Source organism: Babylonia areolata, chromosome 18 (assembly GCF_041734735.1).
Source record: "Babylonia areolata isolate BAREFJ2019XMU chromosome 18, ASM4173473v1, whole genome shotgun sequence".
Classification (NCBI taxonomy): domain Eukaryota; kingdom Metazoa; phylum Mollusca; class Gastropoda; order Neogastropoda; family Buccinidae; genus Babylonia; species Babylonia areolata.
In genome coordinates this window covers 29,039,601-29,056,272 of record NC_134893.1, presented here as the reverse complement: position 1 = coordinate 29,056,272, position 16,672 = coordinate 29,039,601, and the positions used below count along the sequence as shown (strand labels likewise).

Here is a 16,672-nt window from a genome sequence, read left to right as displayed (position 1 = left end):
GTGTCAGATGGTCTTACTCTGCGAGGCTGGATCTGCCCTTGATGATTTGGTTTGGGATTTTTGGGGGGGTAGGGTGGCCTCTGAAATCATGGGAAGAGAACCAACACTTCCCTTGAACCTTCTCCTATATACCAACATATAACTTCATTGCATACTTATTTTGGCCAGAGTTACCATCAAGACCATCTGACGCGTGTCATGTGATGAGACTGAAGGCTAAAGAGAAAAGTAAATGTCAGAGTGTGGCATAAGCAGAAATTGATCTACACTATCCAAAAGAAAAGTAAGAAATGTTAGCTGTATATCTTTTTTTTCCAGGTTAATGAATATTGTACAAAAACTGAATACTGAAATTGTTAGCTACAGCTTACAATCACCAAAAAAAGCAGATAGTCTCACCTCGGTTATACTGTCCAGAATCTTTCCCATGGTTTCTCGCCTCTTCAGCTTGGCTTTTTCCATGGCCTCCAGTTTAACTAACACGGCGTCGATTTTGGAGACAATGCTGCCGATCGAATGCTCCATGCGATCCACCCTTCTGGACAGCACTGTGAACTCTTCATATGACACACCATTGGAGGTTCGGCCTGTGCGAGAGGACTTTGTGGCGGTGCCTTCATCATCGCTGTCCTCAGCACTTTCATCAAAGCTGGCACGACTGCCTGAAGGCTTTCCTTCCAGTTCATCATACTCTCTGTTCAGAGCAGCCTGCAAAAGTCAATGCTTTGACACATGATCAATGAAAGCAATTCATAGACAAAAACTTTAAAAAATTACCTGAATTTCCCCCTCTCCTTTATGGGGCAAGAAAAAAAGCAGCATCAGCAAAACTATATGTTAAACAAAGAGCTGTTGAATAGAAACAGATGTATGGGCTAGATCAGATGATTTAGGGTTGAGAATGAATTAACAGTTACTCTTGTGGTCTTGAATGTGGATAAATATCTATTAAAAATTTAAAAAAAAAAAAAAAAAAAGAACAGTTATTATTTTTCTTAAAATAAATAACTATGCACAAGTGCATGAAAAAAAAAAAAAAAACATATGTGCTGGAAAAGCTTTACTCTGGAAAAGTTCTTAAAATTATCAACCACCAAAACTTGGTTTGAGCAACAACAACAAAATTTTTTGAACTGTGGCTGTATAGTTGTGTTTTGTTCTTTTTTTTCTTTTTTTTTTTTTAATAACAAAGCATGGTAACTCTCTTCACACACAAGGTACACTACCTCAAGTCAATGCTACTTATGCGAGCGATTCAACCAGTACACATGTCAATAACAGGCACAGTGGAAAGTCCTTAAAATCATCAACCAAACCTGGTTTGAGCAAGAAAAACTATTTTTTGAACTGTAGGTGTAAAGTAACATGACTGGATCAGAATTATTCCATTTTTTGGGGGGGTGGGAGGGGGGCAGACAATGTGAGAAAAAAATGTAGTGTAGCAAAGTTTTGATATTCAACAGAGTAGCAAATTTTGATAAAGATTAAACAGCTTTCAGTTTGTCTGAGCTAGAAGGTTGACAGCAATCACCTTCTGTTCAAAGAGGTCAGCCTGCATACGCCTTTGTTCTTCTTCATCCAGAATGCGGTCACCATCCACATCATATCTGGCAAACATGGCTTCGATCTCCCCATCAGCAAAGCCACGCCTGAAATCACAGCAAGCATAAATTCTTCATCATCTGATCCACACATGTACAACCAGATCCACTGAAACTAGGGACCAAGTTAATGAAGATATGAAAGAAGACATGAAAGGAGATGGAAAAATACATTTACATATATGAAGTGACACATAAAAGAAAGAAAATAAAAACCATCTCATTAACTGCTTCAGTGCTCCAGGACATAGATATTCATCAGCAAAAATACAACTCTATTTTCCTCAGTACATATGTATATGTCTGCCTCACTTCAGGATTATTCACAGTTCTATTCTAACGTTGAAGTGTCCCAACAGCCATCAGTCAGAAAGCTTGAAATATCAACTTTCATTGTCCATGAGGAGCAACAGCCAGTCACACTTGTAATTACTTAATGTTTATTGTCAGTACCCCATGACGACATTTTCAGAATGGTGGATGATGAAGCACAGCCTGGCCCTAGTGGATTGAAACACCAGCAATTTGCAAAAGTTTGTGATTTTGTCATGAAATCAAGATGTTGCAAAGTTTTTACAAGTCACTGATGACAATCAAGTTTGTGTTTGTGGTGAGAAAATCTTGTCAGATGGTTTGTTTGACTAGAGATAAAGTGAGTCATGATTTGTATAGAGGGTGGAGGTAGCTGTTAAGCTAGATCTTGCAAAAAAAAAAAGAGACAGAGCACAACAGGAGACCAAGAATAGCTCTTTGGTTGCCCAAGAGTTGAAAAAAAAGACAAACTGTCCATTATTTTGGACTGGAAGGGAGGGCAAGATTGATGAAGGGGGTGGAACAATTCAATGCGCTGCATGAATCACTGGACCCAAATAATTTTTTAAAAGCACGCTCACACTGAAAAGAAAAGAAGAGGATAAGCTATTGCCTGCAAGCTAAATTCTGAATTGTACTCACCCCCCTCCCTTGCAACCCCCCTCCCTTGCACTGTATGCCAACTGGGTTACTGCTAATGTCTTTGATATTGTATGAAAGTGAGCATGAGGTGAGTGGGTGTGGCACAGGCAGTGGCACATGAAGGACACGTGTGTGTGTGTGTGTGTGTGTGTGTGTGTGTTGTGTGCATTTGTGTGTGTGTGCGCGCGTGTGTGTGATTTATAGTTCTCTTCAAAAAACTTCACAAAAGAAAAAGTTTGTTGACAACATTTCTACTGCAGATGCCAAGACACTGTGAATGAATGATGGGTTGAAAATGTGTAAAATAACAGAACATTAGATTATAATTCACGATTATACGTGTACATAAGTCACTGTGACATATTCAGTTTTTAGTTTTAATGCATTTTCTAGGTTTGCATTTTTCTGAGCTCCATTTGAGATGGGGGTACTGCGCTATATAAGCCTGTATATTATCATCATCATCATTATTAAACTGCGACACATATCAATGTGTTTGTCAGCAAAATAAAACAACCTCCGTAAATTAATTTGCGTGTAAACTGTGACACATATCAATGTGCTTGTTAGCAAAACAAAACAACCTGTGTTAACTGTTTTATGTGTAAACTGTAACCACATATCAGTGCGTCAGACAGCTCACTTTTTGAGGTCCTGGCGCCACTCATCAAAGTCCAGCTGCTTGTCCTGGTTGATGTCGGCAGTCTGCAGGGCCGACTGGATGTCCACTATCTTGTCCCGCTTCAGGTTCAGTTTGTCCAGCATCCTCTGGTAGCCCTGCACCATGCGACACAACAATGCAACACCATTAACAATCTTACCTTCCCATGCCGCATTTTAGTTCTGAGATCTCTGTTGTGTTTGATTATTTTCTGTTAGCCCTGCACAATACAACACAACAATGCAGCACCATAAACAGTCTTACCTTCCCAAGCTACATTTTAGATCAGACATGTCTCTGAATATGTCTTTCTCTTAGCTGTGTGTGATTATTTACTGTTAGCCCTGGACAACACAATACAACAATGCAGCACCTTTAATATTCTTACCTTCTCATGCCGCATTTCAGGTTTGACATGTCTCTGAATATGTCTTACTCTTAGCTGTGTGTGATTATTTACCGTTAGCCCTGGACAACACAATACAACAATGCAGCACCTTTAACTCACTCGCTGCCATTGTCCGCATATGCGGACATCGTCGGAGAAAGCGTTGGATGCCAATGTCCGCGTATGCGGACTTGGATTTTTAAAAGTCGTACTGTCGGAGTGACGCGTCGGATGCGAAAATCAAAAGCAGATGTGATATCTTACGTCACCTCTGGTCAGCTTTTCATTCACACACGCTGCGTGTGTGTCGCGATAAGCTCAACCACAGTTGATAACAAAGCGTGCCCCCTGTCAGCTTTGTAAGTTGTTTGACAAGATGGCGTCACGGCGAAGTGTTCGTCACGGTCGGAGAGGTGAAATGTTACTCAGCGTCGAAGATGCTTTGGAAATGATCCAAACTGAAGGCTCTGATGTCGAAGGAGATAATGTTGATTCTTCGGACAGTGAATTTGAACCAGATCCCGATGAACTAGAAATAGATTCGGCCGCTGAAGAGAGTTTACAGTGAGGAACATTTGCCAGCAGATGTGACAGACACAGACGACGAAACCACTGAGGAAACGGACGATTTTGCAAGTGTTTTCACCAGTGATTGGACTGACAATTTTTCCTTTTTCCCTCTTGCACATCCCTTCACTGGCATACCAGGTTTGTCAGCTGACTGGCCAGTCAACATCCAGCCAGTTGAGTTTTTTTCTTTGTTTTTTGATTTTCATTATGTAGAGACAATATTTTTTTTTTGTATGTGTGAATTTCAACTTTCTTCACCACCTGTTCATACTTCATTGCATGCACTAGGTCTTCAGTTCCTCAAATAGTGTTAGAATGTGATGTGGAACATGTTGGTGTACCTTTCTGATGGGTGCAAAAATGCTAAAAAATACACAAAATATGGATACCGCGATCAACATCAAGATGGTGAGTAAATACTTTGATTGTTTGCACACATATGGAACAACATTCCTTGCATACATATACTAAATATCAATTGTCTGGGTGTTTATTTGGGGTTTTTTTACAATTTTTTTCCCATCCTATACAAACCCTGGGTTTTCAGGGATTGGCAAGGGCAAAAACTCGTGGCATGGAGTGAGTTAATAGTCTTACCTTCCCATGCTGCATTTCAGGTTTGACATGTCTCTGAATATATGTCTCTGAATATGTCTTACTCTTAGCTGTGTGTGATTATTTACTGTTAGCCCTGGATGATACAACACAACAATGCAGCACCTTTAAGAATCTTACCTTCCCATGCTGCATTTAAGGCTTGACATGTCTCAGTTGTGTGTGATTATTTACTTGGATATTTTTACTTCAGTGTGCTACATCTTAGGACTGAGATGTAGGTACATGTGATTACAAGCCACGCCCCCCTCTCTCTCCCCCTCTCTCTCTCTCTATATATATATATTGTACACTCACCTTTGTGTGTGTGTCTGAATGCATATCTTAGTCATAGGTGATAATGAAATCAAACATCTTATTGGGAATGTGTGCACTGTACTTGCATTTTACCATTTTAAGGATTATCTGTTTACTTCCCTTTATTTACTGTTTTATACAGTCTAGATCACTGGGCATTGCATAATATGGAGTTATATGACCCCCTTTGTTGTGTTGGACGTATGTTAACAATGAACATGTGTTCTTGCTGGAATGTGGTAGCATGGTCCGACTTTTGTGTTGTTCTACTGAGCTAATGCATATGTTGCTCTTTTGAAATCAAATTCCAGAGATGATACAGTAAAGCTGATTAGACAGGAATGTTTGGAAACAAAGAAAGAAATGTTTTCAATATTTAAAGTCCACTGAAATTTGAACTACATTTCCAAAGCAAAGCACTTCATGATTAGCTGAGGTCAAAACCAGTCTCAGTAAAAGGAGTAAGTCATTAATGTAGTTTTCCCAACAATAAACACATTTCCATGGGTTGTGTGTATAAAGGCATTTGCTTTAAATTTATGAGCAGGTACTCCAAACTGGCTTTTCAAATTTCAGATACACATAAACTGTTTACATCACTTATAGACCTTTTCATCCTGAATCCATTGGTGCAAATTATATATATGTTAAACGGTTCCAGAGATATGAATTTTTAAACATTTTATTTTGGGGCGAAAATTTGCGCCAAATGAAAATGAAATGAAATAAGGATTTTGAAGGCTCATTACACTTGATCTATATAAAGATGATTACCAAATTTGATTTTACACTGTTCCCTACAGCATGAATAATAAGCCTGATTTTTTTTTTTTTTTTTTTTTTTCAGATTCAGAAATGAACATATAATGGCTGGATCATATGGTTGAAATCAGAAAAGGCTTCAATTTCTAACTTTCGCACATGTTACAATTGTAAACATTTCAGATAATTTGACAGCGCTTTTAAAACTTCATATCTCAGCTTCCATTTAAGCTACAGAAATGGTTTTGGTGTCATTGGAATCAGAAAAAGGAGATCTATTGTTTGATTGAGCAATATGTGCATTTCTCTGAAAACAAAATGTTGAACAATTTATACACAGCTGTCCAAGTTAACAGAACCGCATGCTTAGCCGACAGCGAGCTCCCGTGGACAGCATTGATAGTGCCAGACCCGTAAACTAGTTCGGCTGCTGTGCCCGCCTAACCCTCCTCTGACCCTTCTTTGTCTTATATTAAAACGCGGCAATTTCCCACGCCTTTTGGGCGGGCTTGTGAGCATACGTGAGATTCTGTGGCATTAAAGTTTGTACTGTCGAATAGTTCAGACATTTCTCTTTCTGGTGGTGGTAGTACCTTTCTCCATAGGAACCGGTCTTTTAATATCGCAGCATTTATTTGTGAGAACTGTTTGCTGGCAACTGTGACTGGCAGTGGTGTATTTTTCACAGCAGAAATTCATGAGTAGGGTTTCCTTCACCTCCTCTTCTCTCTCATTTTCTTTCTTTCCTTCCATATTTCATTCTGTTTTCTTCCCTCTCTTTCTCTTGCTTACTTTTTGTTTTTCTTAGTTCACCACCCTCTCTCATACCTTTTTTTCTCTCTCTTTTTTGTACTTTTTCATTCAGTATTCATTCATTCATTCTCTGTCTCTCTCTCTCACCAGAGGACCAGAATCTGTCATCTTTTCTGTTTGTCTTATTTCTTTCATTCTTCTTTTTGTTTCTTTCAACACATGCTGTCCACTTATATCCTGCTCTCTCTCTCTCTCTCTCTCTCATCACTCATTCTTCGCACCGCATCTCTCGTCTTGCATTTATTCATTTTACTCTCTCTCTCTTTATCCGAATTAAAGAAATCATTCTCTCTCTCTCACTCTCTCTGGATTATAAATCGTTCTCTATCTCTTTATCTGAATTAAAGACATCGTTTTCTCTCTCTCTCTCTCTCTCTTTGTGTCACTCCACTCTCACCACCAAGTGTAATGTGTGAATGTGTGTGGTGCATTACATGGTATGTGTGTGTGAGACAGAGAGCGAGTGAATGAAGAGTGAATGTGTGTACCATTTGGTATGTTTGTGCAAGACAGAAAGAGAGTGAATGAAGAGTGAAAGAGTGGTTGTGTGTGGTATGTGTGTGTTTGTGTATGCGGTGTGTATATGTGTGTGTGTCCTTGCATGCACGCATATTTAAGCAAATACACATAAATGTTATTGTAAGTGTAATCAGCTCATTTCATTCAAGTGCACATTTACTTGAACGCATAAAGAACGGACAAAGGAAGCTGCCAGAAATAGCACACAAACCTTTTTGAAGTAGTCGGAGATTTCAAACTCATTCTTCATGTTGGCCATGTCGGACTTGACCTCAGAGTAAGTGTCATTAATGATGGCCAGGAACATGTTGATGAGCACAAAGAAGACAAAGAAGACAAAGAGAATGAAGAAGATGGGCCCCAGCACACGGTTGGCTTCCTCCAGCTGGTGGAAGTTGAAATCCCCCAGGATGATGCGGAACAGTGTGAAGCTGCAACATTTCAAGTACTAACATATGAAAAAAACACAACAACAGCACACACAAACTTCAAGAAACACACAATTCGCAAAATTTGGTAGTCAGAATTGGAATCCGAAAAAAGTGTAGAAAACTTACTATGGTTAGCAGCAATGTGTACCCTGTTTTCACAAAAAAATATTTGTTAACTAAGAAACAAGTCTTTATATTTTCTGAAAAGATGATGATAGAATGACAATACTGACTGAGCTCAGAAATATGAGAAAAGTCTTTTGCTTTTTTCTGAAATGTGACAACCATGACAATGATGACTTCTATTGGGTTCACAAAATGTTAAGGACTGTTTCATAAAAGCAGATGCTTCCCTGAAATGTTAAAATATTTGAGAGATAATTTAGATTATGCAGACTGCATATGTTCTACCACTGGCCTTTCGCTGAAAACACTTACGGCTGTTTCAGGCACATGTGCACCAAAAACAGCCAAAAATTGACAGGCATTCAGGATTTTATTCAACAATAGTTGTGATTTTGCATTACCAAAAAAAAGAAAAAAAAACCCACCTCTGGATATGAGCATTCCAAATTATATTGGCTGCACACACCGCTACTCTGAATTGTTTGTAAACCATGTAATGTTAAATGTTACAAGTTTGAGTGTGTAGGTGTGGATGCCTGACATCTGATTGAATGACACAGGAAATGAATGATGAGCGCCCAATGGCAGCCGTCAGTCAGCTCTACCCAGGTAGACAGCCTGTTGTGTAAATGACTCTGTGTTTGTAAAGCGCTTAGCGCTTGGTCTCTGACCAAGGATAGGCTCTATATAAGTATCCTTATCAATGAAGAAAACTGTCTCACAAGGCATTCTGGAAGGTGCTGAAGTCCTTGACCTGTGAGCCAAAGAGCAGGTAGCCCAGCTGGGTGAAGGCCAGGAAGATGATGATGAACATGATGAAGAACCCCGCCAGGTCCTTGGCGCAGCGCCCCAGGGTGGAGGACAGCTGTGTCATTGTCTTGTTGAAGCTGATGTACTTGAAGATCTATGTAAGCACACACACACACACACACACACACACACACACAAACATGCATGCAAGCGTGTGCATACACAAACAAACAAGTGAAATATTGGTCTATAAAGACAAGACTTAGAATAGCAGGCTTTTTTTTTAAAAACAAAATGAAAAACCAGCAAAAACAAAAAAAAAAGAAATTGGATATTTCAAGTATTCTTGTTCTTTCTTTGTTTTTTTAGGAGCTGATGATTTTTTTTTTTTTTTTTAAATGTTTTATATATTTCTAAACCTGTAAGCAGGTCAAAGTTTTTGAAGATTGGCAAGGTGAAGGAGTTTCACAGAGAAATGAATGACAAAATCACACATATAACACGCTAATACTCAAAAACTTACATGCATGCACTCAGAAAAAAAAGTAAAAGAAAAAGTAAATAGAAACAACCACTTCATACCTTGATCCAGGCCATAAATGTGGCAATGGCAATAGCATTAGAGAACCGGGTCTCCCAGTAGCTCAGAGACTCAAAGTCTGAAAATGTAGTGGGGTCTTTCAGCAAAGAATCCAGCTTATCCCCCACTTCGAGTGTGCGGAAGATGTTGAAGGCAATGCAGACAATGGAGATGATGATCACCAACACATCCAGGACATTCCAGAAACTTTTGAAGTAAGACAGACGGTGCTTCTTGATCTGAAAACACAAGCAATCTCCCAGTTACAATGACCAAACAAGTACGTATTTAGCACAAAGATTGGTCAATCTATGATGCTTTTACTTTTAGTGTTATGTAACTACCCTGTGTACTGGGTAGTTAAAAAAACAAACTGTTTGCTTCTTTTATGTTTCAGGACTCAGCTCCCTTACGCATTTGAGGAGTCATGTATACAGACATTTTCTACACCCTACCATTTATATAGCCCTGTTGTTTCCATGGGATATACATTATTTTCATTTTCCTGTAGCCTAACAAACACTGAAAATTATGGAGGTTGTAACAAGCAAATTTTGTCCTTGGAAATGTGTGTGTACAGGAAGCCAGTTCAGATAAATGTATTCAGAACAATATCAAATTTGATAAAACTAATAAACCAGTAAATAATCTTTATATGTAACATGCATACATAAACAACACACACACACACAATCACATACACACATGTCCCCATCACACAACCATTAATTTTAATTTTACCTCAAGGATCTCTTCCACCATATAGTACAATATGAAGACGCAGAAGATGGCCTCACAGGCTAGAACAAAGTAGTCACTGATGGTGACGTAGCGGATCAGCTTCACTGTACGGAATGTCCATGAGGGGATGGCTCCTCCCGTAGCTGGCATCTCCACAAGAAGCCTGCCCCCAAATATGAAAGGGTAAAGTTTAACAACCTATTACCCAACGACCCATGGGCAGGCTGTTCAGGGCTAAGGTCTTGGATACCCCCAAACTCAAAAGTGTGTCCTTTATAAGTTTATCCTGCCTGGTACAGTGCCATGGGCGTTGATATTAAAAAAAATATTAAAAAAAATTTAATTAAAAAAAAAAAGCTTTCCATACTTTCTAGGTACAATGATACAGACCGTCTCGTAAAGTTTTTCTTTTCTTTTTTTTTTTTTATTTTCCTCTGATATTACAATTTTCCAAACATTTTTTTAAGTCCTTCCAACTCTGCTTAGACCTTACTGACAAAAAACTTCTCATTCTAAGATTAAAATCCTAATAATTTTTTGTTTTAAGGTATTAATTGTGTTACCTTCATAAATCTGACAGAAGATCCATTTGGATTTTTTACAATAACACCACTGTTTTTTCATTAAAAAAACAAAAACAAAAAAAAAAACCGAAAAAGAACAACAACAAAAAAAACAAATGCATTCTGCCGCCTGTAAAGAAACCCCCCCAAAAAATTGATTCAAAAATATAAAACTGTACTTCCTATTTGCTCCACTCAAATACAAACATAAACACACACACATTCACTCACCAACATCCTCTCTCTATCACACACACACACACACACACACATACAAACACAGAATCTTTTTATATTTTTTACAAAAAAAAAAGAAGAAAAAAAAAGAGAAGTTTAAAACGGCCAAAGTAGTCACTACAAATGCTGCCCACCGGACGACACAGAAGAGATTGATGTTGGCGTTGTACACAGTGAAATCTATGAAGATGGCCCTTGTGCCTCGCTGAATCCACAGATTGTTGTACAGGTAGTTGATGATCTCCAATGAGGATGTTTTGTTAGACTCAAGATTCTGAACATAGCCTCCTCCACTGTAAGTGGTCAGCAGTCCCCAGTGGGTGGAGCCATCCAACTGGCTTTCTGATTGGTAGGTCCACCTGTACCACAGACAAGACTAACAGCCACTCAACAAAACCCTTACTGATACTAACATCCCCTTTTTTTCTTTTTAAGTGACTTTTCAAGAGCCAGAAGCAAATAATCCATGAAAGCACAAATTATTTCTTGTAAAAATTCTCATCAGCTGTAAACTCCATTTCTTGAATATTAAACCAGTTTCAGCAAACTCATTTCAGAACTGAAAATAAAGTGAAAGTTAACATGACAAGAGGTGACAAAAAATTGACACATGTATGTGTACATGGTTTTAATGTCATGTACCCATCTTACGATCTTGCATGGGAAAATTTGCATTGGTTTCTGGTGAAATGTAGCACAGTGTGATTCTCCAGTCTTTCTACACACACAGTCACTTGAAAACAGTCACACAGTCAGAGTATGCTTAGAATATTATCAATACGTACGCAGTGTATCCTGGATCCTGAGGCCCAAAGGGCTTGCTGTCTTCAATGGACTGAGAGTACGAGTCAAAACACTGGGAGATGTAGTTTTCAAAGTCGTCGTGCACATGGCAGGAGTTGGAGTGCACACGGAGCTGGCGAATGCGGGGGACACCCAGGAGCTTGTTCTCGTAGTAAATGTAGCCCATCTCATCAGCCTTCAGCGTGTCATTGTTGTACCACTTCTCCCAGTACAGGCCGTCCATCAGAGGGCCCTTGGCATACTTGCAACACAGTACAACACATCAAGTCAGTTTGCATGCTCTCTCACCTGGTGGACTGAATGATCAAAGCATGGCTACATTCCAAATAAAATGATTTCAGACAGTAAGATAAAGATGTTAGAAGAAGCAAATTTGTGGGCTTTCAATGAAATCAAAAGACAAGGGCCAAGTCTTTAAAAAGTGTTTTTAATGACATAATTTCCTGACAAGGTGACATTTGATATAATTTTCTTTATTCAGATGCTGTATCTAAGGTCAATTTCATTTTGATGTCCATTTGTAAAACTTAAACGCATACATACATACATACATGCATATATACATTGTATATATATATATATATATATATATATAGTATCAGTGTCTATATCAACACGTTTAAAACATCAATCACACTGCAAATCAGTTCACACACACACACACACACACACACACACACACACACACAAACATACAACACAGCATGTGTTGTTCCAGTTCCATGTGAAAATTATGCTCAAGATACCAAAACAAAAGCAACTGAAAAGCTGTTTTGGGCTGTGAATAAATTACTTGTCTAAAAAATAAAAGAAATAAATTGTGAATCAGCATTTTGAATTTCCTTAAAGAAGAGATGTCTTTCGACGTAAAGTAAGCAGTGATGATTAAATTCACAACATACAGCAGCACTCTACTAGAAGTTCTCTCTACAACTGATACCAATAGTGAGGCTAAAGGTTTCTGTAACAATCAGCACTGAATATGGAATGAGTGTCTTCTGGCCACTATAGTGATGACTTCTGCAAAGGTACCACAAACCAAACAATATATTTCACTGCCCATATGTTTTTCTCCATATCCAATTCTTTTGTATCATGTAACGCTACTTCTGGTTTGACTTTGATTTCATATGTTATGTTATATCACATTATATTATATTATATTATATTATATTATATATCTCAATATTATATTATATATCTCAATTATTTGATAAAACATTTGATTAAGTACCCCAAATGAACATGTTAAAACAGTAATTAATACCATCAATAGATTATAGAGACCCCAAAAGCAGTCAAACAAATCAGAAACTCACAATCCAGAAATCCTCAACACTGGTCATGGTACGGAAGGTACCTCCAGTTTCTGAATCGGCGTTATCCAAAAAGAGGTCACTCATCACCTTGGTATAGTAGTACATTGTGGTGCTGGTCATGACAAATGTAACTGGAGACAAAAAAGGTTGGTTAGTTTGGCATAGTTGTCCACTGGTGGTGCTGATCATGTGTTATATATATATAATAGTTTCTTGTCCAAATGGCTTTTCTTGTACAGTTGTAAATATTCTCATCAGTTGTAAGCTCCATTTCATGAATCTTATACCAGTTTCAGCAAACTCTATTCCAGAACTATTTGGATTCTAAATTCTGCTATCCATGGAACTTGTGTGTTGCTGGGATAACTTTTTCTTTCTACTTTCTAGGTCACTGAGTGGTCATGTACGTGTCAACAAATTGGAAATAATGAAAGCAGATTTTTCAAAATCATTTTGTCAGACTGAATTCATTTATTGCTGTGGATTCTTTTATGTACATTTTAAAATGTGTTGCTAAAAAAAAAAGGCATGGTTTTATCACTCTGTACAAAAAAAAGCAGCAAAACAAGCATCAGTTGCACTGAGATTATATAATAAGCCAGTCCGGTGTCATACCTAAACATAGTGTATTGGGGACAATTGGAAAGATGAGAATGAGAAGCGAAAACATGCTTGACTAAGGATCTTGGGATCTGGGCCACAAAATTCCACAGAAAGTGATAATGCCACTTATTGTGACACTAGACTCTCTTTGGCCTCATACCTAAGAAAAACCTAAATCCACTGTTTATATTAGAGGAAGTTTCAATCAGTGATACTGATAAGTTGGTCCTAAATGTATACAACTGATAATAGAGATTTCTTCTAGTTCTACTAGTTCTAGGTTTGTTGATCAGAATAGTGTGTGGATGTTCATAGGGGAAGCAGAATACATAAATAGCCAAAACAAAACAAAAAAGAAAAGAATAATTAATTTCCTTCCCATAGTGAAGAAAACATATAGTAAGCTTTAGTACAACTTTATGTGACATTCTGATAAGAAAGAAGGTCAGCTTATGGCCAAATCCAGCAAATGAAATTCAGATACAAAAGACTGTCTATGTTTTACAAAATTAAAATTTCCATTATTTTAGTGTAAGCATACTAGTTCTGTGCTGGAATATCTTTATCCAACACAAATGATGAGAAACCCAACTGGCAAATTTTATTAGGCATGGAATACTTCATCTAACTGAGCTACAACTTAAACAGAAGTAACAGACAAAAAAACAAAAAACAAAAAAACAAAACAAAACAAAATGACATGGTGTTTCTGCAGCCAGTCTACCATTTATGGCTAAATATGTACAATAATCATTATTTTCCCTTGCTTTAAAAACCTGTCAAAGTTCTGGCTATCATTAGTATCAATCTATTTCTTTAACAACATCTATCCAAAACAAAAGATACAAAACAGAAAAAAAAAAAGATGTAGACTTTTAAGTGTTTTTCTGCTTCCATCCGATAACTTTTCACTTCATATCACAATATCTTAACTGAAATCACAATGTCAAATGCTGTATATATATAAATATATATATATATATATATATATATATCATTTATAAACCAAACACTAAAAGCAATATATAAATATATATATATATATATGTATATATACAAACACACACACATATATATATATTTTTTTTTTCCCCATTTATAAACCAAACATTAAAAGCAATGTGTACTTACTGATACAAATGACAATAAGAAACACAATGTAGATGATCAGTTCTCTCAGTGTAGTCTTTACATACAGCTCTCGGTTGGTCTGCGTCTCCTCTGTTTGACGCGTGGCCCAGAGACCTGTACATTTACAGTGACAGAATACACACACACACACTTTACATGTTCACTGGTGTATTATTGTGTATCATTCAAACAAACATGGCAAAACTAAACCAGCAGTACATTTAACAAATCTTAAACAATCTTGAACAACCAAAGTGTGTGTGTGTGTGTGTGTGTGTGTGTGTGTGTGTGTGTGTGTGTGAGTGTGTACTTGATACATTATGTATGTAGTGTATGCGGCACACAAAAAGACAGGCAGACAGGCAGAAATTTATAGACAGGCAAGCATACCCTTTCAATGAGTCAATGTTGTTTCTTTTTCTTCTTTTTTTTTTAACCATAGATTGCTATGCCTTTATAACAGGACTGGCTGGAATGGACTTATCACTAATATCAGCATCTGCCATCATGCCAAACCATCTCTGCCATTTGTGCTAATGGGGAGCATGCTGTCAAGTTCAAGATTACCTAAAATTACACACGACTTCACAAAAAGAACAGATGGAATTTGAAGGCTTTATCAACTAGTTATCCATTATCATCACATCAGTATAGTATATGATTTAGAAAATGACAATAATGAAGTATATATATATATATATATATATATTATGTATTATATATAGTAATATACTATGCCCTTCCTCCCTCTATGCCTCCCCCAACCCCATACCTCTATTGTGGTCTCCACATACACATTTTTCACACTCACAACTGATCAGAAGGATCACACATACTGATTTGTTTGTGAATGACACACAAATCAACACTTGGGAGGACTGAGATAATAATGTGAATGGTTTTGTACAACTTTCCATTTTGTCAAAACAACTAAGAGGTTTAAAGACTTCAGCTATGGGTGAAATGAAGCTTAGCTAATAGACCCCCAAAGAGTTCTGTGTTTAACTGATTTATAGAGGTGCGTAACATGATGTGTACTCTTAAAGTTGATTGACTCTCCAAATCTGTCAGCAACAAAGGTGATCAAGAGAGAGAGAGAGAACATGCAAACAGGAGGCTTTGTTTCTTCGCCTTTTTGCATCATATTTTAGATTTCTTATTGTGCACGCAATGGCATTCCATTATACAGTGTTTGGTTGTAGCGATTGAGGCTATTAACTGAAGAAATGGAGGACAGCAAACTGTGAAATCCACACCGTTCCACACGGAGCTGCCAAGCGCTTGAGCGATGCACCTTTCAGATTTAATCATTTTTGTAAAACGGTTAAAAAATAAAATATTTTAATGAGTTGACAGATATTACCCAGATGTGGAAGATGCAATGACTCTTTGAAAGTTTGATGCCCATGAATTTAGGGGTGAACCACTCATAATGGATTCACAAATTATATATCAACCAATCACACACACACACACAGACACACACACACTGCATACATACATTTTAACATACATGTGTATCTAACAGCTACCCTAACACATACGCACACATAGGCAGGCACAAACTTACATAAACACACACACACACAATACACGTTCATACATGCATGTAGTTATGTACACATACATATATGTATACACACATAGTCAAGCACAGCTAACGCAAAGGAAGTGGACCTGCCTCAAATGAACTTATTGCTGAGGGAAAAGGTGAGTTTTGAGACGAGATTTAAAAGATGCGAGGGAATCAGAATGACGGAGGTTATCAGGGAGCTTGTTCCACGTCTTTGGCGATTGAAAAGAAAACGATCTGTGTCCATTGGTCAGAGTGCATGTTATTATGCACAATTATATTGTATGTTTTGTTTCATGTGAGGCACTTACAGCCCATTATATGGGAAGTTTGCGCCATGTTAAGTGCTATCATTATTGTTATAGATCTATTATTACTGTAGTTTATGTCAACAGAGATTTGAGCAAAATATTAAAGTTCTTCTGAGCTTGAAAAAATATATATATCTACATCTGCATGCTTTTAAAATAGCAACATAAAAAAATGCAAAAAACATTGCAAAGTACTGCACATCACTGCAGAAACTCACGAAGCTAGCATATAATAACTGATAATCATAATGGCATATATACATATGTTACATTACCATTAAACTTTCAAAACAATAAAATGTTCGCAGATGATCACTTACCCC

The 16,672-nt window shown here is 37.5% G+C and overlaps 1 protein-coding gene across 3 annotated transcripts in view; it reads right to left on the bottom strand.

The window, feature by feature from the left end:
* The window catches only part of LOC143292625 (polycystin-2-like), a 28,055-nt gene that overhangs the window by 10,661 nt on the left and 722 nt on the right, over positions 1–16,672 (bottom strand). For all 3 annotated transcript variants that reach the window (XM_076603091.1, XM_076603090.1, XM_076603092.1), the window contains exons 1-12: positions 16,670–16,672; positions 14,466–14,579; positions 12,732–12,862; positions 11,394–11,653; positions 10,743–10,967; positions 9,809–9,971; positions 9,070–9,306; positions 8,460–8,641; positions 7,392–7,611; positions 3,199–3,332; positions 1,532–1,649; positions 400–708 (exon numbers count right to left, since the gene is read on the bottom strand). The exon at positions 16,670–16,672 is cut by the window's right edge and continues 722 nt beyond it. In XM_076603091.1, coding sequence (XP_076459206.1) covers positions 400–708; positions 1,532–1,649; positions 3,199–3,332; positions 7,392–7,611; positions 8,460–8,641; positions 9,070–9,306; positions 9,809–9,971; positions 10,743–10,967; positions 11,394–11,653; positions 12,732–12,862; positions 14,466–14,579; positions 16,670–16,672 — 2,096 coding nt within the window. The remainder of the gene's footprint in view (positions 1–399; positions 709–1,531; positions 1,650–3,198; positions 3,333–7,391; positions 7,612–8,459; positions 8,642–9,069; positions 9,307–9,808; positions 9,972–10,742; positions 10,968–11,393; positions 11,654–12,731; positions 12,863–14,465; positions 14,580–16,669) is intronic.